Source organism: Oncorhynchus clarkii, chromosome 4, assembly GCF_045791955.1.
Source record: "Oncorhynchus clarkii lewisi isolate Uvic-CL-2024 chromosome 4, UVic_Ocla_1.0, whole genome shotgun sequence".
Lineage (NCBI taxonomy): Eukaryota > Metazoa > Chordata > Actinopteri > Salmoniformes > Salmonidae > Oncorhynchus > Oncorhynchus clarkii.
In genome coordinates, this window is record NC_092150.1 from 14,519,202 (window position 1) to 14,539,069 (window position 19,868).

At 42.2% G+C, this 19,868-nt stretch overlaps 1 protein-coding gene across 1 annotated transcript in view; it reads right to left on the bottom strand.

The window, feature by feature from the left end:
• LOC139407582 (RNA-binding Raly-like protein) overlaps positions 1-19,868 on the bottom strand; it is a 51,704-nt gene that overhangs the window by 19,082 nt on the left and 12,754 nt on the right. The window contains exon 3 of the mRNA XM_071151408.1: positions 796-846. Within this exon, the coding sequence (XP_071007509.1) occupies positions 796-846 (51 nt within the window). The remainder of the gene's footprint in view (positions 1-795; positions 847-19,868) is intronic.

The window sequence follows — 19,868 nt, forward strand, 5'->3', positions numbered from 1 at the left end:
CTGGACATGATATCATATTTCATAAACCCCTATCAATGCTGTGCCTCTATACAAAGCATCAGCTGCTCTTCGACATTGATGGAGATAGAGGGGCTTTCTCAGTCTGTCCCTGCTCTAACACCCCCCTGCTATTTATGCAAGTTCTCTTCTCTCCTCTCTGCAGCTCCCTTCATCAGCACCAGCCACAGAGGGCCCGCTTCTCACAGCCGTTCAAAGCCTGGCTAATTACGCTATACAAGTAGAGCCTCGGCACTAAGCAGGGGTTCACTTTGAGACACCCCTCCCCTCAGAACACTACAGCATTTCCCTCCCTCAGGCCCTTCAAAATACAGTCACACAATTATCACTTGCAGAAGAATATAGACACACAGTTACTCAAGCAAATAAAGTTTACTTTGTGTTGTGTAGCCGTTTGGTCTGTACCAGGCAAGGGGATTTAAGACGGGTTAACACTAAGATGGTACAGTATGATCTCTCGTATCTCATCCAAGGGGCCTGACTATCACAAGCAGACATACTCCTCTTAGACAAATCAGGAGTCAGAGATACGCCTGTCCATGAGACACATGCAATCAAAAGAGGAAGAGAAGGAAGACTAGATAATTGCATTCACTTTCAGAAAGGCTTTTGCAACACAAGAGAGCATCTTTACATACAACAGCTAAGTACAAGTTCTAAACCAGAACACTTGATCGTAATAGAGCTTGTTCAGTACTTGGCCCTTAGAGTGAAAAACACAAATCTCTAGCAAAATATAGATCTGTAGGTGAGACCAGGTACAGTATAGAAGCCTACCTGCCGTAGAGGTCATCTGGGTAGCTGTCATACTCCAAGTCATAGTCAGATCTGAGGAGAGAGAGAGAGATGGGCTAAGAGAGAGGGAAAGAGCCATCATCGACAGTGGGTTTTGTCCAACATGTCTCTGGACCCACTCACTGCCACAGTCATACTCTGGACCTAGTTTTGTCCCATGGAATAAATATTGTGGATCTTAATGTTTTTCCTCATAATCCTGGACAATCGGACCACCATTTTATTATGTTTGCAATCGCAACAATAATCTGCTCAGACCCCAACCAAGGATCATCAAAAGCTGTGCTATAAATTCTCTGACAACCCAAAGATTCCTAGACGCCCTTCCAGACTCCCTCCACCTACCCAAGGACGTCAGAGTACAAAAATTGGTTAATCACCTAACTGAGGAACTAAGTGTAACCTTGCGTAATACCCTAGATGCAGTCGCACCCCTAAAAACAAAAAAACATTTGTCATAAGAAATTAGCTCCCTGCTATACCGAAAATACCAGAGCCCTGAAGCAAGCTTCCAGAAATTTGGAATGGAAATGGCGTTACACTAAACTGAATGTCTTCCGACTGGCTTGGAAAGTGCCATGCAGCATCGAAGAGCGCTTTCTGCTGCTCGATCATCCTATTTTTCCAACTTAATTGAGGGGAATAAGAACAATCAAAAATATATATTTTTGATACTGTCGCAAAGCTAACTAAAAATCAGCATTCCCAAGAAAGGATGGCTTTCACTTCAGCAGCGATACATTCATGAACTTCTTTGACGAAAAGATTATGATCATTAGAAAGAAAATTACGGACTCCTCTTTAAATCTGCGTATTTCTCCAAAGCTCAATTGTCCTGAGTCTGCACAACATTACCAGGACCGAGGATCAAGGGAGACACCCAAGTTTTTTTTATACTATATCTCTTGGCACATTGATGAAAATAGTCTTGGTCTCTAAACCTTCAAGCTGCATACTGGACCCTATTCCAACTAAACTACTGAAAGAGCTGCTTCCTGTGCTTGGCCCTCCTAGGTTGAACATAATAAACGTCTCTCTATCCACCGGATGTGTACCAAACTCACTAAAAGTGGCAGTAATAAAGTCTCTCTTGAAAAAGCCAAACCTTGACCCAGAAAATATAAAAAACTATCGGCCTATATCGAATCTCGTCTGGTTTTAGACCCCATCAGAGCACCCAGACTGCACTCGTGAAGGTGGTAAATTACCTTTTAATGGCGTCAGACCAAGGCTCTGCATCTGTCCTCATGCTCCAGGACCTTAGTGCTGCTTTTGATACCATTGATCACCACAATCTTTTGAAGAGATTGGAAACCCAAATTGGTCTACACGGACAAGTTCTGGACCGGTTTAGATCTTATCTGTCAGAAAGATTGTCTGTGGATGGTTTGTCTTCTGACAAATCAATTGTAAATTTCGGTGTTCCTCAAGGTTCTGTTTTAGGACCACTATTGTTTTCACTATATATAGCGGACGATACACAGCTGTACATTTCGATGAAACATGATGAAGTCCCAAAATTGCCCTCCCTGGAAGCCTGTGTTTCAGACATAAGGAAGTGGATGGCGGCAAATGTTTTACTTTTAAACTCGGACAAAACAGAGATGCTAGTTCAAGGTTCCAAGAAACAAAGAGATCTTCTGTTGGTTCTGACAATTAATCTTGATGGTTGTACAGTCATCTCAAATAAAACTGGACCTAGGCATTACTCTGGACCCTGATCTCTCTTTTGCAAACAAATCAATAATATTTCAAGGACAGCTTTTTTCCATCTTAATAGCATTGCAAAAATCAGAAACTTTCGGTCCAAAAATGATGTAGAATAATTTGTCCACGCTTTTGTCACTTCTAGACTACTGCAATGCTCTACTTTCCAGCTACCCAGATAATACACTAAATAAACCTCAGTTAGAGCTAAACACGGCTGCCAGAATCTTGTCTATAACCAAAAAATGTGATCATATTACTCCAGTGCTAGCCTCTCTACACTGGCTTCCTGTTAAGGCTATGGCTGATTTCAAGGTTTTACTGCTAACTTACAAAGCAATACATGCGCTTGCTCCTACCTATCTTTCCGATTTGGTCCTGCAGTACATACCTACATGTACGCTACGGTCACAAGACGCAGGCCTCCTTACTGTCTGTAGAATTTCTAAGCAAACAGCTGGAGGCAGGGCTTTCTCCTATAGAGCTCCATTCTTATGGAATGGTCTGCCTATCCATGTGAGACTTGCAGACTCTGTCTCGACATTTAAGTCTTTATTGAAGACTCGTCTCTTCAGTAGGTCCTATGATTGAGTGGAGTCTGGCCCAGGGGTGTGAAGGTGAACAGAAAGGCTCTGGAGCGACGAACCACCCTTGCTGTCTCTGCCTGGCCGGTTCCCCTCTTTCCACTGGTATTCTCTGCCTCTAACCCTATTACGGGGACTGAGTCACTGGCTTACTGGTGCTCTTCCATGCTGTCCCTAGGAGGGGTGCGCCACTTGAGTGGGTTGAGTCACTGATGTGATCTTACTGTCTGGGTTGGTGCCCCCCTCGGGTTCGTGCTGTGTGGGAGATCTTCGTTGGCTATACTCGGCCTTGTCTCATGGTAGTAGGTTGGTGGTTGAAGATATCCCTCTAGTGGTATGGGGGCTGTGCTTTGGCAAAGTGGGTGGGGTTTATATCCTGCCTGTTTCCCGACACCTCCTGTCTCAGCCTCCAGTATTTCTGCTGCAAGAGTTTGTGTCAGGGGGCTAGGGTAAGTCTGTTATATCTGGAGTATTTCTTCTGCTCCCTCTAATTCTCTCTCTTTCTCTCTTTCTCTCTTTCTTTCTCTCTTTCTCTCTTTCTCGAGCCCTAGGACCATGCCTCAGGCCTACCTGGCCTGATGACTCCTTGCTGTCCCCAGTCCACCTGATCATGCTGTTGCTCCAGTTTCAACTGTTCTGCCTGAGGCTTTGGAACCCTGACCTGTTCCCCACTGAACGTGCTACCTGTCCCGGAACTGCTGTTTTGGACCCTCTCTCTACTGCACCTGCTGTCTCTAACTCTGAATGATCGGCTGTAAAAAGCCAACTGACATTTACTCCTGAGGTGCTGACCTGTTGCACCCTCTACAACCACTGTGCTTATTATTATCTGACCCTAAAGGTCATGTTTGAACATCTTGGCCATGTTATTTTATAATCTCCACCCGGCACAGCCAGAAGAGAACTGGCCACCCCTCATAGCCTGGTTCCTCTCTAGGTTTCTTCCTAGGCTCTGGTCTTTCTAGGGAGTTTTTCCCAGCCACCGTGCTTCTACGTCTGCATACCTTGCTGTTTGGCGTTTTAGAATGGGTTTCTGTACAGCACTTTGTGACGTCGGCTGATGTAAAAAGTGCTTTATAAATATGTTTGATTGATTGAATAGAACAGCTTTCAGAGGACAGGAGACAGAGGGGGATATGATGGGTGTTAGACGGGGAAGGATATAACACGGGTCAATAGGGACGGATTGTCCATGGAGTAGACAGGTACAGACACTAACAGCTGTGACATGTTTTAACATCCTCAGAACCTTGGCTTGCCCTGTTGAATCCCTGTCACTCAGGTATACCCAGCACTCTCTGAGTATCTCATCTCTTCCTCTTTTTCTCTGTTTCTCTCTTTATCCTTCACACTCATCAGGGAAGTGAACTGTGCTCCCCTCTAAGAGCTTACCTGTCCATTATCACAGATTTGGTTGAATGGTTTTAAAATCACAGGGGCTATACTGTAGCTGTCTGGTCAAGTAACAGTCTCTGTGTTCAACCTGGGAGGTCAAGCAGAGAGGGAGGGGAAACGGTCATGCTGTCAGGGTGCGTTTCTCTGTCAGACGAGAGACAGCATTTCAGACATTAAAGAAAATAATAGGGTTACAATTCCAGCACATTTCCATTACACTGTTGACTATTGATATACGTAATGGTTTCAGGGCTCCCCTGCATCACAGATATGTGATCAAATCTAAACACGACAACTATCAACTCCATCCTCGGCTCAGCCTCTGACTCTCTCAGTGAAGTGCATACTACACACTGACATACACACTCAGTGGCCTGCTGCGGGAACACAAACAGTCCTGTTGTTAATGTTAACCAACACAGCCATCCATCACAATAAGGAGTAAACCCAACACACTGTCTCAGACACTCTGAAATGTGCAGAGAAATGAAGAGCCACTTACTGGGCCAAGCTGTGAAGAGAGAGAGAGAGATAGAGAAGACTAGAGAGTGAGAGGGAGAGATGAAGACTAGAGAGAGAAAGAGAGATGAAGACTAGAGAGAGAGATGAAGACTAGCGAAAGCTAGCCACCGTGGGGAGAGAGAGAGATGAAGACTAAAGAAATAGAGATGAAGACTAGAGAGAGAGAAGATGAAGACTAGAGAGAGAAAGATGTAGACTAGAGAGAAATGAAGACTAGAGAGAGAGAAAGATGAAGACTAGAGAGAGAGAGAGATGAAGACGAGAGAGAGAAAGATGAAGACTAGAGAGAGAGAGAGCTTAAGACTAGAGAGAGACATTCCATAACAAATCCATAAACTACAGAGAGATGAACCTAGAGAAGAGTCCCCGAAGCAAGCTGGTCATGGGGCTTTGTTCACAAACACAAACAGACCCCACAGAGTCCCGGGACAGAAACACAATTAGACCCAACCAAATCATGGGAAAACAAAAAGATAATTATTTGGCACATTGGAAAGCTTAAACAAAAAAACTGAGCAAACTAGAATGCTATTTGGCCCTAAAGAGAGAGTACACAGTTGAAGAATACCTGACCACTTTGAGTGATTTAAAATTAAGACTATGTACAGACTCAGTGAACATAGCCTTGCTATTGAGAGAGGCAGCCATAGCCTGTCTTCTCTCGGGAGCCAAGTCAGCCTATGTGTCCATTGCCCACAAAATGAGATGGAAACTGAGCTACACTTCCTAAACTCCTGCCAAATGTATGACCATATTAGAGACACATATTTCCCACAGATCACATAGACCTACAAAGAATTGTAAAACAAATCAAACATTGATAAACTCTCATTTCTGTTAGGCGAAATACCGCAGTGTGCAATAACAGCAGCAAGATATGTGGCCCATTGCCATGAGAAAGGGGCAACCAGTGGAGCACAAACAACATTGTAAATACAACCTAGATTTATGTGTTAATTTATTTTCCCTTTCATACTTCAGACTTGCACATTACATAGCCAATAACATAATATTTTCTTAAAAGGTTTGGCATTAATCAGCATCTAACTGTATTATTGACTTTGGCCACGGCCAAGCTACTCACCATGTACTACTGAGCGTTGTACAACAATGCAGTGAACCATTCATATTGATTTGTTTATAACCAAGCATTTAACTATGACTATTGATCTGTCTGTGGACACGACGAAGCTCTCTGAGCTCAGCCCTTCTAAACATATTGGATGACTCTTTCATTCCACATGGAGATGTTACTTCTTGCCTGCATTGTTGGAATTACATATTATATCAAAGATAATTCAACTGTATGTACTTGCCTCATAATGTCTTACTGTTCCCCATGTGTTTACTGTTTAATGGGCTGTTGAGTCCCACTGATCTATAACAGTGAAGAGTAACACTCCCACCATGTAATACATGGGATCATTAGCTATTTGTTGTTCCCATGTGGGGAATGCTGTCTTACCCAGTATTTCATATTATCAACGATAGGCTACCAGGGATAAAGGTCTTTACAGTGAGACAGCCTTAGTATTTACAGAGGAATGTTTTCTGGGAGGCAAATCAATCTCTTTCTTTTTCTCTGGTTTTGATGAGCTGCAGAGCAGGAAGTCAAAGGAGATTTGTAAATCTACACAAAACAATCCTGTTTAGACTTAGTGCTCCATCCAGACAAATTTGTTGTCACGCCCTGACCTTAGAGAGCCTTTTTATGTCTCTATTTGGTTTGGTCAGGGTGTGATTTGGGGTGATTTGGGGTGGGCATTCTATGGTTTGTTTTCTATGATTTTGTGATTCTATGTTTCTTTATTTCTACGTTTTGGCCGGGTATGGTTCTCAATCAGGGACAGCTGTCTATCGTTGTCTCTGATTGGGAATCATACTTAGGTAGAACTTTTTCCCTCCTTTCGTTGTGGGTAGTAAACTTTGTTTGTGGCACTTAGCCCTGTAAGCTTCATTGTTGTTTCTTTCGTTTGTTGTTTTGTTGGCGACATTTAAAAAACATTTTAATTTTTTTTATTTTTATTTCACCTTTATTTAACCAGGTAGGCTAGTTGAGAACAAGTTCTCATTTACAACTGCGACCTGGCCAAGATAAAGCATAGCAGTGTGAACAGACAACAACACAGAGTTACACATGGAGTAAATCATTAACAAGTCAATAACACAGTAAAAAAAAAAGAGAGTCTATATACATTGCGTGCAAAAGGCATGAGGAGCTAGGCGAATAATTACAATTTTGCAGATTAACACTGGAGTGATAAATTATCAGATGGTCATGTACAGGTAGAGATACTGGTGTGCAAAAGAGCATAAAAGTAAATAAATATAAACAGTATGGGGATGAGGTAGGTAAATTGGGTGGGCTATTTACCGATAGACTATGTACAGCTGCAGCGATCGGTTAGCTGCTCAGGTAGCAGATGTTTGAAGTTGGTGAGGGAGATAAAAGTCTCCAACTTCAGCGATTTTTGCAATTCGTTCCAGTCACAGGCAGCAGAGAACTGGAACGAAAGGCGGCCAAATGAGGTGTTGGCTTTAGGGATGATCAGTGAGATACACCTGCTGGAGCGCGTGCCATCGTGACCAGTGAACTGAGATAAGTCGGAGCTTTACCTAGCATGGACTTGTAGATGACCTGGAGCCAGTGGGTCTGGCGACGAATATGTAGCGAGGGCCAGCCGACTAGAGCATACAGGTCGCAGTGGTGGGTGGTATAAGGTGCTTTAGTAACAAAACGGATGGCACTGTGATAAACTGCATCCAGTTTGCTGAGTAGAGTATTGGAAGCTATTTTGAAGATGACATCGCTGAAATCGAGGATCGGTGGGATAGTCAGTTTTACTAGGGTAAGTTTGGCGGCGTGAGTGAAGGAGGCTTTGTTGTGGAATAGAAAGCCGACTATAGATTTGATTTTAGATTGGAGATGTTTGATATGAGTCTGGAAGGAGAGTTTACAGTCTAGCCAGACACCTAGGTACTTATAGATGTCCACATATTCTAGGTCGGAACCATCCAGGGTGGTGATGCTATTCGGGCGTGCGGGTGCTCAGGCACGTGAACACAATGACAAAGCTAAACTGAGTGGTACAGTACAGAGGTAAACTCAGGGAAAAGTAAGGTTGTTTCAAAATACTGTAGAGGTAAGCCATGGTGAGCAGTACATGTCCACATTGGCACAATATGGGCTAAAATATTGGCCCCACAAAGGCTGCCCACATTGGGCCGATGCGCCTTTGCTCATCGGCTCCACATTGGCTCCAAGGCCGGTGGCCCCAAGGGCAGCCCTCACTTTGCCTGAAATAAGCCCACCATTTTGGATCGGCTGCCCGTTACATTGTATCACAAAGACAATGTGGTTGCTATCATAAGTGACCCCAAACTTGTTTTTACACGCAATGTGCTTTAGCACTCGGCAGTCCCGTTCTGTGAGCTTGTGTGGCCTACCACTTTGCGGCTGAGCCGTTGTTGCACCTAGACGTTTCCACATCACAATAACAACGCTTACAGTTGACCGGGGCAGCTCTAGAATGGCAGAAATTTGCCGAACTGACTTGTTGGAAAGGTGTCATCCTTTGACGGTACCATGTTGAAAGTCACTGAGCTCTTCAGTAAAGCCATTCCACTGCCAATGTTTGTCTATAGAGATTGCATGGCTGTGTGCTTGATTCTATACTCCGGTACGCAGCGGGTGTGGCTGAAATAGCCAAATCCACTCATTTGATGGGGTGTCCACATACTTGTTTTATATATACTATATAGTGTATATGTTTACCAGAGAAACGTTAAAATTTCTCATGTCACATGCACTTTTCTGTCTTTTTTACGGACTTCACCATTGGCAGTGTACAATATCGTGTTTTTGTTGATCACACAACAGAACACTTAAACTGGAATGAAACTCTCAGTGTCAGTAAATTCAGAGAACAAAACAGAAAATCTAAAAATAATGATGTTTTTGGAGGAACGGAAACAGAACAGGGAACGAAGGGATCTCTAGTGTTCCGGAACAGTGACATAGCAAGATTTGAGCTGACTTCCTGCCACTTTAGCTCCTCTCAAATCGAAGGGCTTCCCGGATTGAAGCAAAATTACAATACATACAGCGACGGACAGCCAGACAGACAGAGGCTCGAATGGAGGATTCCACCACCGTGCCTTAGACATGCCAACAAACCTTACACAAAAGCTGAATCTGGAAATCCCAACAGACAAGCTGTGAGGTAAATTGGTGGTACTGTGGTTATGTCAGTATTACAGGTCATGTTAATGATTTCAGCACCAATGTAGCAGCCCTGAAATTTTATTTAGATTGTCCTTGTTTTGTTAGGAGCAAAAGGATCTTCAAATGCAGAACACCTGTATGGCATGATGTTCTGTTTAGTGCTTTGTTATTTGTTTCCATCTTCTGTTTGTTCATTGCTGATAAAGCACACCTTACCATACTGAATGTTCTGTCTTTATGCAGAGACAGGGCGTTTAAATGGTTGGAGTTTTCATTGCATAATTATTTAACTGTTATTTTTCAGTTTAAAGGAAGTGCTGATTCAACTAACGCACATCTCAGCAAGAGGAACCAATGAGGGACAAAGACAATAACTGTCACGATCGCTGTCGTCATGGAAATGACCGGACCAAGGTGCAGCATGGTGAGCGTACATTTTTTTGATTGATAAATGTCGCCAACAAAACAAAGAACAAGGAAACAACCGTGAAGCTTACTTAGGCTATAATGCCACTAACAAAGACAACTACGCACCATTACAAAAGAAAAAAAGGCTGCCTAAGTATGATTCCCAATCAGAGACAACGATAGACAGCTGTCCCTGATTGAGAACCATACCCGGCCGAAACAAAGAAAATAGAGTTTCCCACCCGAGTCACACCCTGACCAACCAAACATAGAGAATAAAAAGATCTCTACGGTCAGGGCGTGACAATAACAATGTTCTACGTTCTCTGCTCTCTCTCTATCTTTCCCTCACTATTTCTCTTTCTCAATCTCTCCTTCTCCCCCTCTCCCTCTCTCTCTCCTCATCTCCTTCTCCCTATTGTGAACATTGCCACACAGATCAAGGTACTGTCAAACCTGAAACCCCAAACATACACTTTCATCATATGGAACCTTCCCACTGTTCAGCAATTCAAATCTCTCTTTAAACAAGTTTGGTTCTAGATGCTCTTAGGCCCTCAACCTGCTGTGAATTCCATGATGCTGTCTGAGTTTCAATACAGCCAAAACCTGCATCCCTGTTAAAAACAAACAAAATTACACACTCAAGGGTGTCATCCATCGATCACACACAGGAAGAAGGGAGAGGTGGTTCCACTCCAGTGAAACATTGTTCCCCCTCCTGCAGTCTTGGTTTGCACCAGGTATTGCTTGAGAAAATAGATTTGATCTCAATGAGGTTACCCAGATAAATAAATGTTCAAAAAAGGAGCTCATGTGCTGCTCAACAGGACTCAGTCCTTAGAAATACTAGCCTCCCTCCACTGCTCAGTCGAAGGTGTAAAACATGGGGTGAGTTTATGGGTTTATAAGGCACAGCGTGATCAAAACAACAGTGGAGGGACTTTTACTCTAAAACATCCTATATATCCTCTGAGCTCGGTATTGTTTCTCCATCTCCACTGGGCTGCTCTTTAAAGACAGGCTCTAATTACTTTTATAGAGCTGGGGAGTTAGGCTGTAACTCAGATTAAGTGGATGTTGCACTTGATCTGAGTTAAAGCTAAAGGGCAGCTCTCTATAGCTTTGAAAGGCCAGCGGCAAGCACAGACCTCTCTGAATGGCAGCATAGTGAGCAATCTCTTTTCTTTTCTACCCATTATTGTAAATGTGCAATATGAAACGTGGAATGGCTGCCTATTGTGACAGCCTAGGTGTTTGCCTTGTCTGTATGCACGTTCTGCATCCAATGTTCTTTCAGAGAATAAAAAGAACCACACAGTATTGTTCTCCCAATAATTGGTGTCTTATAATGTCTCTTGTTCGAATCACCGAGCCGGCAAGGTGGAACAATCTGCCGTTCTGCCCTTGAGCAAGGCAGTTAACCCCAACAAGAACTGCTCCCCAGGTCCTGATGACCGGGACTTCGATTAAGGCAGCCCCCCCCACCTCTCTGACGGGCTAAGCACCTGGCCATGGATTAACAGAAGGTTAGTGTGTGTGCTGCTTGCTTAGCGAGTACCACTTTCTCCTTATTTGGCGAGTACCACTTCCTCCCGATTTGGCGAGTACGACTTCTTGTGATTTGGTGAGTACCAATTCCTCGTGATTTGGCGAGTACGACTTCTTGTGATTTGGTGAGTACCAATTCCTCGTGATTTGGCGAGTACCACTTCCTCGTGATTTGGCGAGTACCACTTCCTCGTGATTTGGCGAGTACCACTTCCTCACACTGAGGCTCGAACCCTGGACAGGTGACCGCTCCTATACAGTACAGAACTTTTGATTGGTACTGTGTATGTTTTATATACATATATATATATATATATATATGTGTGTGTGTTTATGTTTTATTTATATATATATGCACACATATATTCATACACATATATACAGTTGAAGTCGGAAGTATGCATACACTTAGGTTGGAGTCATTAAAACTTGTTTTTCAACCACTCCACAATTTCTTTAGTCGGTTAGGACATCTACTTTCTGCATGACACAAGTAATTTTTCCAACAATTGTTTACAGACAGAATATTTCACTTAAAATTCACTGTATCACAATTCCAGTGGGTCAGAAGAAAACACACACTAAGTTGACTGTGCCTTTAAACAGCTTGGAAAATTCCAGAAAATTATGTCATGGCTTTAGAAGCTTCTGATAGGCTATGGATGTATTTCAAGGCCTACCTTCAAACTCAGCGCCTCTTTGCTTGACACCATGGGGAAATCAAAAGAAATCCGCCAAGACCTCTGAAAATAAATTGTAGACCTCCATAAGTTTGGTTCATCCTTGGGAGCAATTTTCAAAAGCCTAAAGGTACCACGTTCATCTGTACAAACAATAGTGCGCAAGTATAAACACCATGGGACCGTCATACCGCTCAGGAAGGAGACGCATTCTGTCTCCTAGAGATGAACGTACTTTGGTGCGAAAAGTGCAAATCAATAGATTGCCCAGCTAGAGTGAGTTATTCTAGGAGGGAAGGAGAGAAAATTGGCCTCATTTCTGTGGCGAACCCTTAAGCTGCACAATCCACAGACAGCACCTCTGTGCCAAATAGGCACTCTATAGGCACTGTTTCCCCCTAGCTCAGACAAACACAACCATAACTATTGGGTACAGTGCTATATAGTTTACAACTCAGATAACTGTCACTGTCTTTTCTCCTCCATCCACAAAACCTCTGTATAAGTACTGTATGGTAACAGGATAACAACCTCTCCCTCAACGTGATCAAGACAAAGGAGATGATTGTGGACTACAGGAAAAAGAGGACCGAGCACGCCCCCGTTCTCATCGACGGAGCTGCAGTGGAGCAGGTTGAGAGCTTCAAGTTCCTTGGTGTCCACATCACCAACAAACAAACATGGTCCAAGCACACCAAGACAGTCATGAAGAGGGCACGACAAAACCTATTTCCCCTCAGGAGACTGAAAAGATTTGGCATGGGTCCTCAGATCCCCAAAAGGTTTTACTGCTGCACCATCATGCCTGGTATCGCAACTGCCCGGCCTCCGGCCGCAAGGTGCTACAGAGGGTAGTGCGTACGGCCCAGCACATCACTGGGGCAAAGCTTCCTGCCATCCAAGACCTCTATACCAGGCAGTGTCAGAGGAAGGCCCTAAAAATTGTCAAATACTCCAGCCACCCTAGTCATAGACTCCAGACCCCCCCCCCCCCCCTCTTTTACACCTCTGCTACTCTTTGTTGTTATCATCTATGCATAGTCACATTAATAACTCTACCTACATGTACATATTACCTCAATTATCTCGACTAACCGTTGCCCCCGCACATTGACTCTGTACCGGTACCCCCCTGTATATAGTCTCACTATTGTTATTTTACTGCTGCTCTTTAATTACTTGTTACTTATATTTCTTATTTGTAATTTATTTATATATATATATTTTTTTTTTGTTAACTGCATTGTTGGTTAGGGGCTCGTAAGTAAGCATTTCACTGTAAGGTGAAACACCTGTGGTATTTGGCGCATGTGACTAATACAATTTGATTTGATTTGTATTTCTCAGTTCCCTGAGAGAGAGAAAGCAGTCACAAGTCACAACAGAGATAATGATCAACAGTTGCAGCAATAGAACTCTACTCAGTATGTGGATTTCTCCCATTGCTTTCCATTCTTCTGGCCTCAATAGGTGTTCCTATGAAACATGCATCAGTTTCCTGGGTTCATGATGCTTGCCTTTTGATTTGGAGTCAGTGTTTATGGAGGAAATGGCACTACGTGACTGGGATTGAGGATTATGAGGAGACGAGGGCCAAGCCACAGGAAAGGTATTGGAATTGTGTTTTTAATGCACTCACTAAAATACAGGGAGACAGTGTATAAAGAGGAATACACTAGTTGTTGAGCTCTAGTATAGTGTCCCTCCTGAGAGGGGTTGGGTGTTATGGAAGATCTAACTGGGATAAGATGGAGGTTCTCTGAGACACAGAGACCAATGCCTAATACATAACACAATCAGACTACTGGGTGTTCTGCAGCGAGCTGGGTGTTATCTCCTACAACAGGTTTTCCTAACTCCGGTCCTCCAGTACCTCCAACAAAACACAATTTAGTTGTTGCCCCTGACAAAAACACCGGATTCAACTTGTCAAGGGCTTGGTGATTAGTTGACAAGTTGAATCAGGTGTGCTTGTCCGGGGCCATGACAAAAATGTGTACTGTTGGGGGTACTCGAGGACCGGAGTTGAGAAACTAAGGCTATCCCCGACTAAAAAAAATCTGTTCCTGTTCTTTCAACCAATTGATTGGTCGAAATGTTTAAAGTTATTTTTCCATAGATGGACAAACACACCCTGTGTGTTTAATAAATTCAACTGCATATGCACTGAGCTTGTCTGATGCTTTAAGCACACTGTTTGATTAAATAATTAAGACACACAAATGACGCAATAAAAAGCCAGATGGTCCTACTGTGTTAAAAAAAATGACAGCGAGTGCCTGTGTGACTGGCGCACGTTATCTCGCTCTTCTCCCTACTGCTGCGAAAAGGCACCACAGCACAGCAAGTATTTATTGCGCTGTCCGTGCTGAAGCACTTCAGCCAATTAGTTTCTTACTTGTTTCTGACTGAAAAGTTATGTTACTGAAATCCCTCATTTGTTTAGGAAAAACATTCCCTATTCACTCAACCCTTGCTCTCTTTACGTGAAACATGTAGAGTACCAGTCAAAAGTGTAGACACGCCTACTCATGAAATAATACATATGGAATCATGTAGAAACCAAAGAAGTGTTAAACAAATCAAAATATATTTTAGATTCTTCAAAGTAGCCACCCTTTGCCTTGATGACAGCTTGGCACACTCTTGGCATTCTCTCAAACAGCTTAATGAGGAATGCTTTTCTAACTGTCTTGAAGGAGTTCCCACATATGCTGAGCACTTTTTGGCTGGTTTTCCTTCACTCCATGGTCCAACTCATCCCAAACCATCTCAATTGGGTTGTGGTCGGGTGATTGTGGAGGCCAGGTCATCTGATGCAGCACTCCATCACTCCTTCTTGGTCAAATAGCCTTTACACAGCCTGGAGGTGTGTTTTGGGTCATTGTCCTGTTGAAAAACAAATTATAGTCCCACTAAGTGCAAACCAGATGGGATGGCGTATCGCTGCAGAATGCTGTAGTAGCCATGCTGGTTAAGTGTGCCTTGAATTCTAAATAAATCACAGACAGTATCACCAGCAAAGCAACCCCACACCATCTCACCTCCTCCTCCTCCTGCTTCACGATTGGAACCACACATGCGGAGATCATCCGTTCACCTACTCTGTGTCTCACAAAGACACGGCAGTTGGAACCAAAAAACTCAGACCAAAGGACAGATTTGTACTGGTCTAATGCCCATTGCTCAAGTTTCTTGGCCCAAGCAAGGCTCTTCTTATTATTGGTGTGGTTTCTTTGCAGCAATTCGACCATGAAGACCTGATTCATGCAGTCTCCTCTGAACAGTTGATGTTGAGATGGGTCTGTTACTTGAAATCTGTGAAGAATTTATTTGGGCTGCAATCTGAGATGCAGTTATCTCTAATGAACTTATCCTCTGCAGGTAACTCTGAGTCTTCCTTTCCAGTGGCGGTCCTCATGAGAGCCAGTTTCATCATAGCACTTGACCTTCATGTCTTAAAGTAATGATGGACTATTTGTCACGCCCTGACCTTAGAGAGCCATTTTATTTCTCTATTTGGTTAGGTCAGGGTGTGATGTGTTTCTATGTTTTGTTTTCTATGTTTTGGCAGGGTATGGTTCTCAATCAGGGACAGCTGTCTATCGTTGTCTCTGATTGGGAATCATACTTAGGTAGCCCTTTTTCCCTCCTTTCAGTTTGGGTAGTTATCTTTGTTAGTGGCACTTAGCCCTGTAAGCTTCACGGTTGTTTTTCGTTTCTTGTTTTGTTGGCGACATTTTAAATAAAAAGAGAAATGTACACTCGCCACGCTGCACTTTGGTCCTCTTCTTTTGACGGCCGTGACGGCTCTTTGCTTATTTGAGCTGTTCTTGGCATAATATGGACTTGGTCTTTTACCAAATAGGGCTATTGTCTCTATATCGTGTTACAACACAACTGATTGGCCCAAACGCATTAAGAAGGAAAGAAATTCCAGAAATGAACTTTTAACAAGGCACACCTATTAATGGAAATGCATTCCAGGTGACTACCTCATGAAGATGGTTGAGAGAATTCCAAGAGTGTGCAAAGCTGTCATCAAGGCAAAGGGTGGCTACTTTGAAGAATCTCAAATATGAAATATATTTTGATTTGTTTAACACTTTTTTGGATACTATATGATTCCATATGTTTAATAGTTTATGTCCTCACTATTATTCTACAATGTAGAAAATTGTAAAAATAAAGAAAAACCCTGGAATGAATAGGTGTGTCCAAACTTTTGACTGATAAATAAGTGTACCAGAGAGTCTGTTCTAACAATAAATATATATAAAGCCTTTATAATAGCAGACTAAAAACAGTTGCATGCATTTGTGAATTGCAGTTTATTTATTGTTTGGGGCTAATTATTCAAAGCTCCCTTCGTTATTTAATTTTAAAACTAAAATGCTTGATTGCATTTCAAAGCATGCATGTTTCGTATGCTGTGTGATGGCATGAACGAATGACTGATTGATTGATACAGTAGCCTGAATAGTGAAATAGCCCTGTGGGAAACACTGTCCTACAGTGTTAACATGACACAGTTCATCAAATCAAATTGTATTGGTCACATGGCTGCTACTTGACATTATGTGAATATTGATGTGTATAGTGTGTATTGATGTGTATTAATGTGTATACAGGGTTCATCTGTAAAAGAGAACATGGTCTCAGCATGACTCTGTCGTGTATTTACTATCATTAAACTAAAGACTTTGTTTTTATCAAAGATTCTCTGTAATTAGTTACTCGATTAAACTGAATAATCATGTAACTGTAATTAACTAGGAAGTTGGGGCACCAAGGAAAGTATTCAGATTACAAAGTTATAATTTCCCAATATAACCTTTCAGATATTTTCATATCTGATCAATAGTCTTCTGATTAATGATTTATTTATTTTACCTCACGTTAGTTTCATTCTAAACATCGTAAATTGTTGGTTATCTGCATGAATCCAGTCTTCACTATGAGTCATCCATACATCAATTGTCTTAAATCATTTATTTATTACTAACTAAGTAATTCACAGAAATGCATTAACAAACAGTAGATATGGTTACATGAAATGATAGAATGTGCCCTAGTGGGCTGAACCGGCATGGCAGCTTGTTAGACAAAGGGGCAATGGGTAGTCAGTCGATTAAGAAATCACTACAGAGTTAATAATTATAACAATTGAAATGCTAATCCTTACACATAAACGCTCACTCAGTCGGGAACAATTGCAATCAATATTTATATTTACTCTCAGTGTGTCGTCTTGATCGCTGGTGAAAAGTCTTTCTTTTGTAGAATTGTGCTCGCTGTACTCAGAGGGCAACGTCATGACAACTCCATGTCACAATAAAGGTTAAATAAAAAATGAAATTAAAACATTTAAATAAATAAAATGTGATGATGTGGAAAGCTGGTGTCTGGGCAGGATGGTTACAGGAATACACTTAGAGGAGATTAGCATTGGCAGGTGCAGAGAGGTAGAAAACGAGCATGCCAAGGTCGTTGTAATAGAGGATGTGTGTGTGTCATTCACAACTAGCATGGTGTAATAATATAGACAGATGACTGATCCAAACAGCCTTGGGGTTATGCCCAATACATTATATCCAATCTTACACTCATACACACACACAAACAAACATAAACAAGAAAAAAAACACACAAAAACAGCCCCAACAGCAAAAAACAGTCCAGCCAAGTCACATGGGAGACCAAGTCCTCTCATCTTTGCTTCTGAACTAATGTGTCAAACTTATGAATATGGATGCAAACTGTCTTTCTTTGAAAGCCTCTATGTAAAATATGAAAAGAGTCCAGTGGGAGGTCATTTAAAATGCAGACAGAAAGTTGAAACACCAACTCTCTGATGAGTTTATCTGAGGAACAGAAGAGATGAGGCATGAGACCAGACTGTTGCAGGGCAAAAAACACCAGACACACATTCCAGGCACCTAACATAACCGGTAAAAATATCATGGTTATCAACTGAATGCAATTAAATTAACAAAATGTGTATGATATCTTTCCCTAGGCAATGTTCTGCTTCACTAAAATGTAAATTCTGCTGGAAACAGTAAGTTTATTTGTGTGTGTGTGTGTGTGTGTGTGTGTGTGTACACACAGGTTAAACACCATACAGGTTAAACACAATACAAATGTACAGTGCCTTCAGAAAGTATTCACACCGCTTGACTTTTCCCCCATTTTGTTGTGTTAAAAAGTGGGATTAAAATGGATTTAATTGTTTGTTTTTTGGTCATCGATCTACACAAAATACTCTACAATGTCGAAGTGGAAGAACAATTCTACAGTTGAAGTCGGAAGTTTACATATACTTAGGTTGGAGTCATTAAAACTCGTTTTTCAACTACTCCACACATTTCTTGTTAACAAACTATAGTTTTGGCAAGTCGGTTAGGACATCTACTGTGTGCAAGACATAAGTACTTTTTCCAACAACTGTTTGCAGACAGATTATTTCACTTATAATTCACTGTATCACAATTCCAGTGGGTCAGAAGTTTACATACACTAAGTTGACTGTGCCTTTAAACAGCTTGGAAAATTCCAGAAAATTATGTCATGGCTTTAGAAGCTTCTGATAGGCTAATTGACATCATTTGAGTCAATTGGAGGTGTGCCTGTGGATGTATTTCAAGGCCTACCTTCGAACTCAGTGCCTCTTTGCTTGACATCATGGGAAAAATCTAAAGAAATCAGCCAAGACATGAGAAAAACATTGTAGACCTTCACAAGTCTGGTTCATCCTTGGGAGCAAGAAGTTACCATGTTACCATGTTCATCTGTACAAACAATAGTACGCAAGTATAAACACTATGGGACCATGCAGCCGTCATACCGCTCAGGAAGGAGACGCGTTCTGTCTCCTAGAGATGAATGTACTTTGGTGTGAAAAGTGCAAATCAATTCCAGAACAACAGCAAATGACCTTGTGAAGATGCTGGAGGAAACAGGTACAAAAGTATCTATATCCACAGTAAAACGAGTCCTATATCGACATAACCTGAAAGGCCGCTCAGCAAGGAAGAAGCCACTGCTCCAAAACCGCCATAAAAAAGCCAGACTACGGTTTGCAACTGCACATGGGGACAAAGATTGTACTTTTTTGAGAAATGTCCTCTGGTCTGATGAAACATAAATAGAATACTGAATACTTTACGAATGCACTGCAGAACAAGCCTATAGGAAAATAGTAGCTTTGGTCGCGATGGAGGTTAATGTTTCTCTATAGAGGCTTGTGGCTGGGGCCCGAAACTGTGTGTGTGTCTAGCTATGTGTGTGGATGGCGGACTAAAGCAACATTCGAAGCTTTGGCCATGTATTCAGTCGATCGTGGACCTGGTGGCATTTAGGAGAAAGGAGCCAGGTTTTCTTTAGAGGTGTGAATTATGGATTTTGCTCAATCGGAAAATTTATTTCTGGAGCTTGTCTCATGAGTTGTCTTTTGGGAGCCGCTGGCTGTCTCTATGTGTGTTTGTGAGTGGCTGGTTGGATGGTGTCTGTGGCGCCATGGGAATTTCTAATAGAGCCTGCCTGCGGGCTAAATTGAAATGCAACGCTTTGGTCATTGATCTGATCACGAATCTGGGAGGGTTGGATTGTGGATTTTTTTCTATGGGAAAGTTTACTTTTTGATCTTAGGATCAATGTTGTCACAGTTGCTTCTTGTTGAAGAGGCATCAGCTAACGTTAGCTTGCTATAGCTAGCTTTACTGTTCCTCTGATTCTGAATTATTTTGTGGCCGTTTCTTTCCAGCTGGCAAATCTAGTTAGCTAGATTGTATGTGTATTGCCACTTGTTGATAACATAGCCACATTTGTCACTGGTATGGACTAGTAAATATCCTAAAGCTAGTCAGTTAGACAATGATAGCCGCAAGCTAAAACCGGCGATAGTGGGAGGAGAGAATTCACTTTCATCTGCTGCTGGCTTGATAATGTTCACTCAAATACATTTTTCACTCAATGTAAATG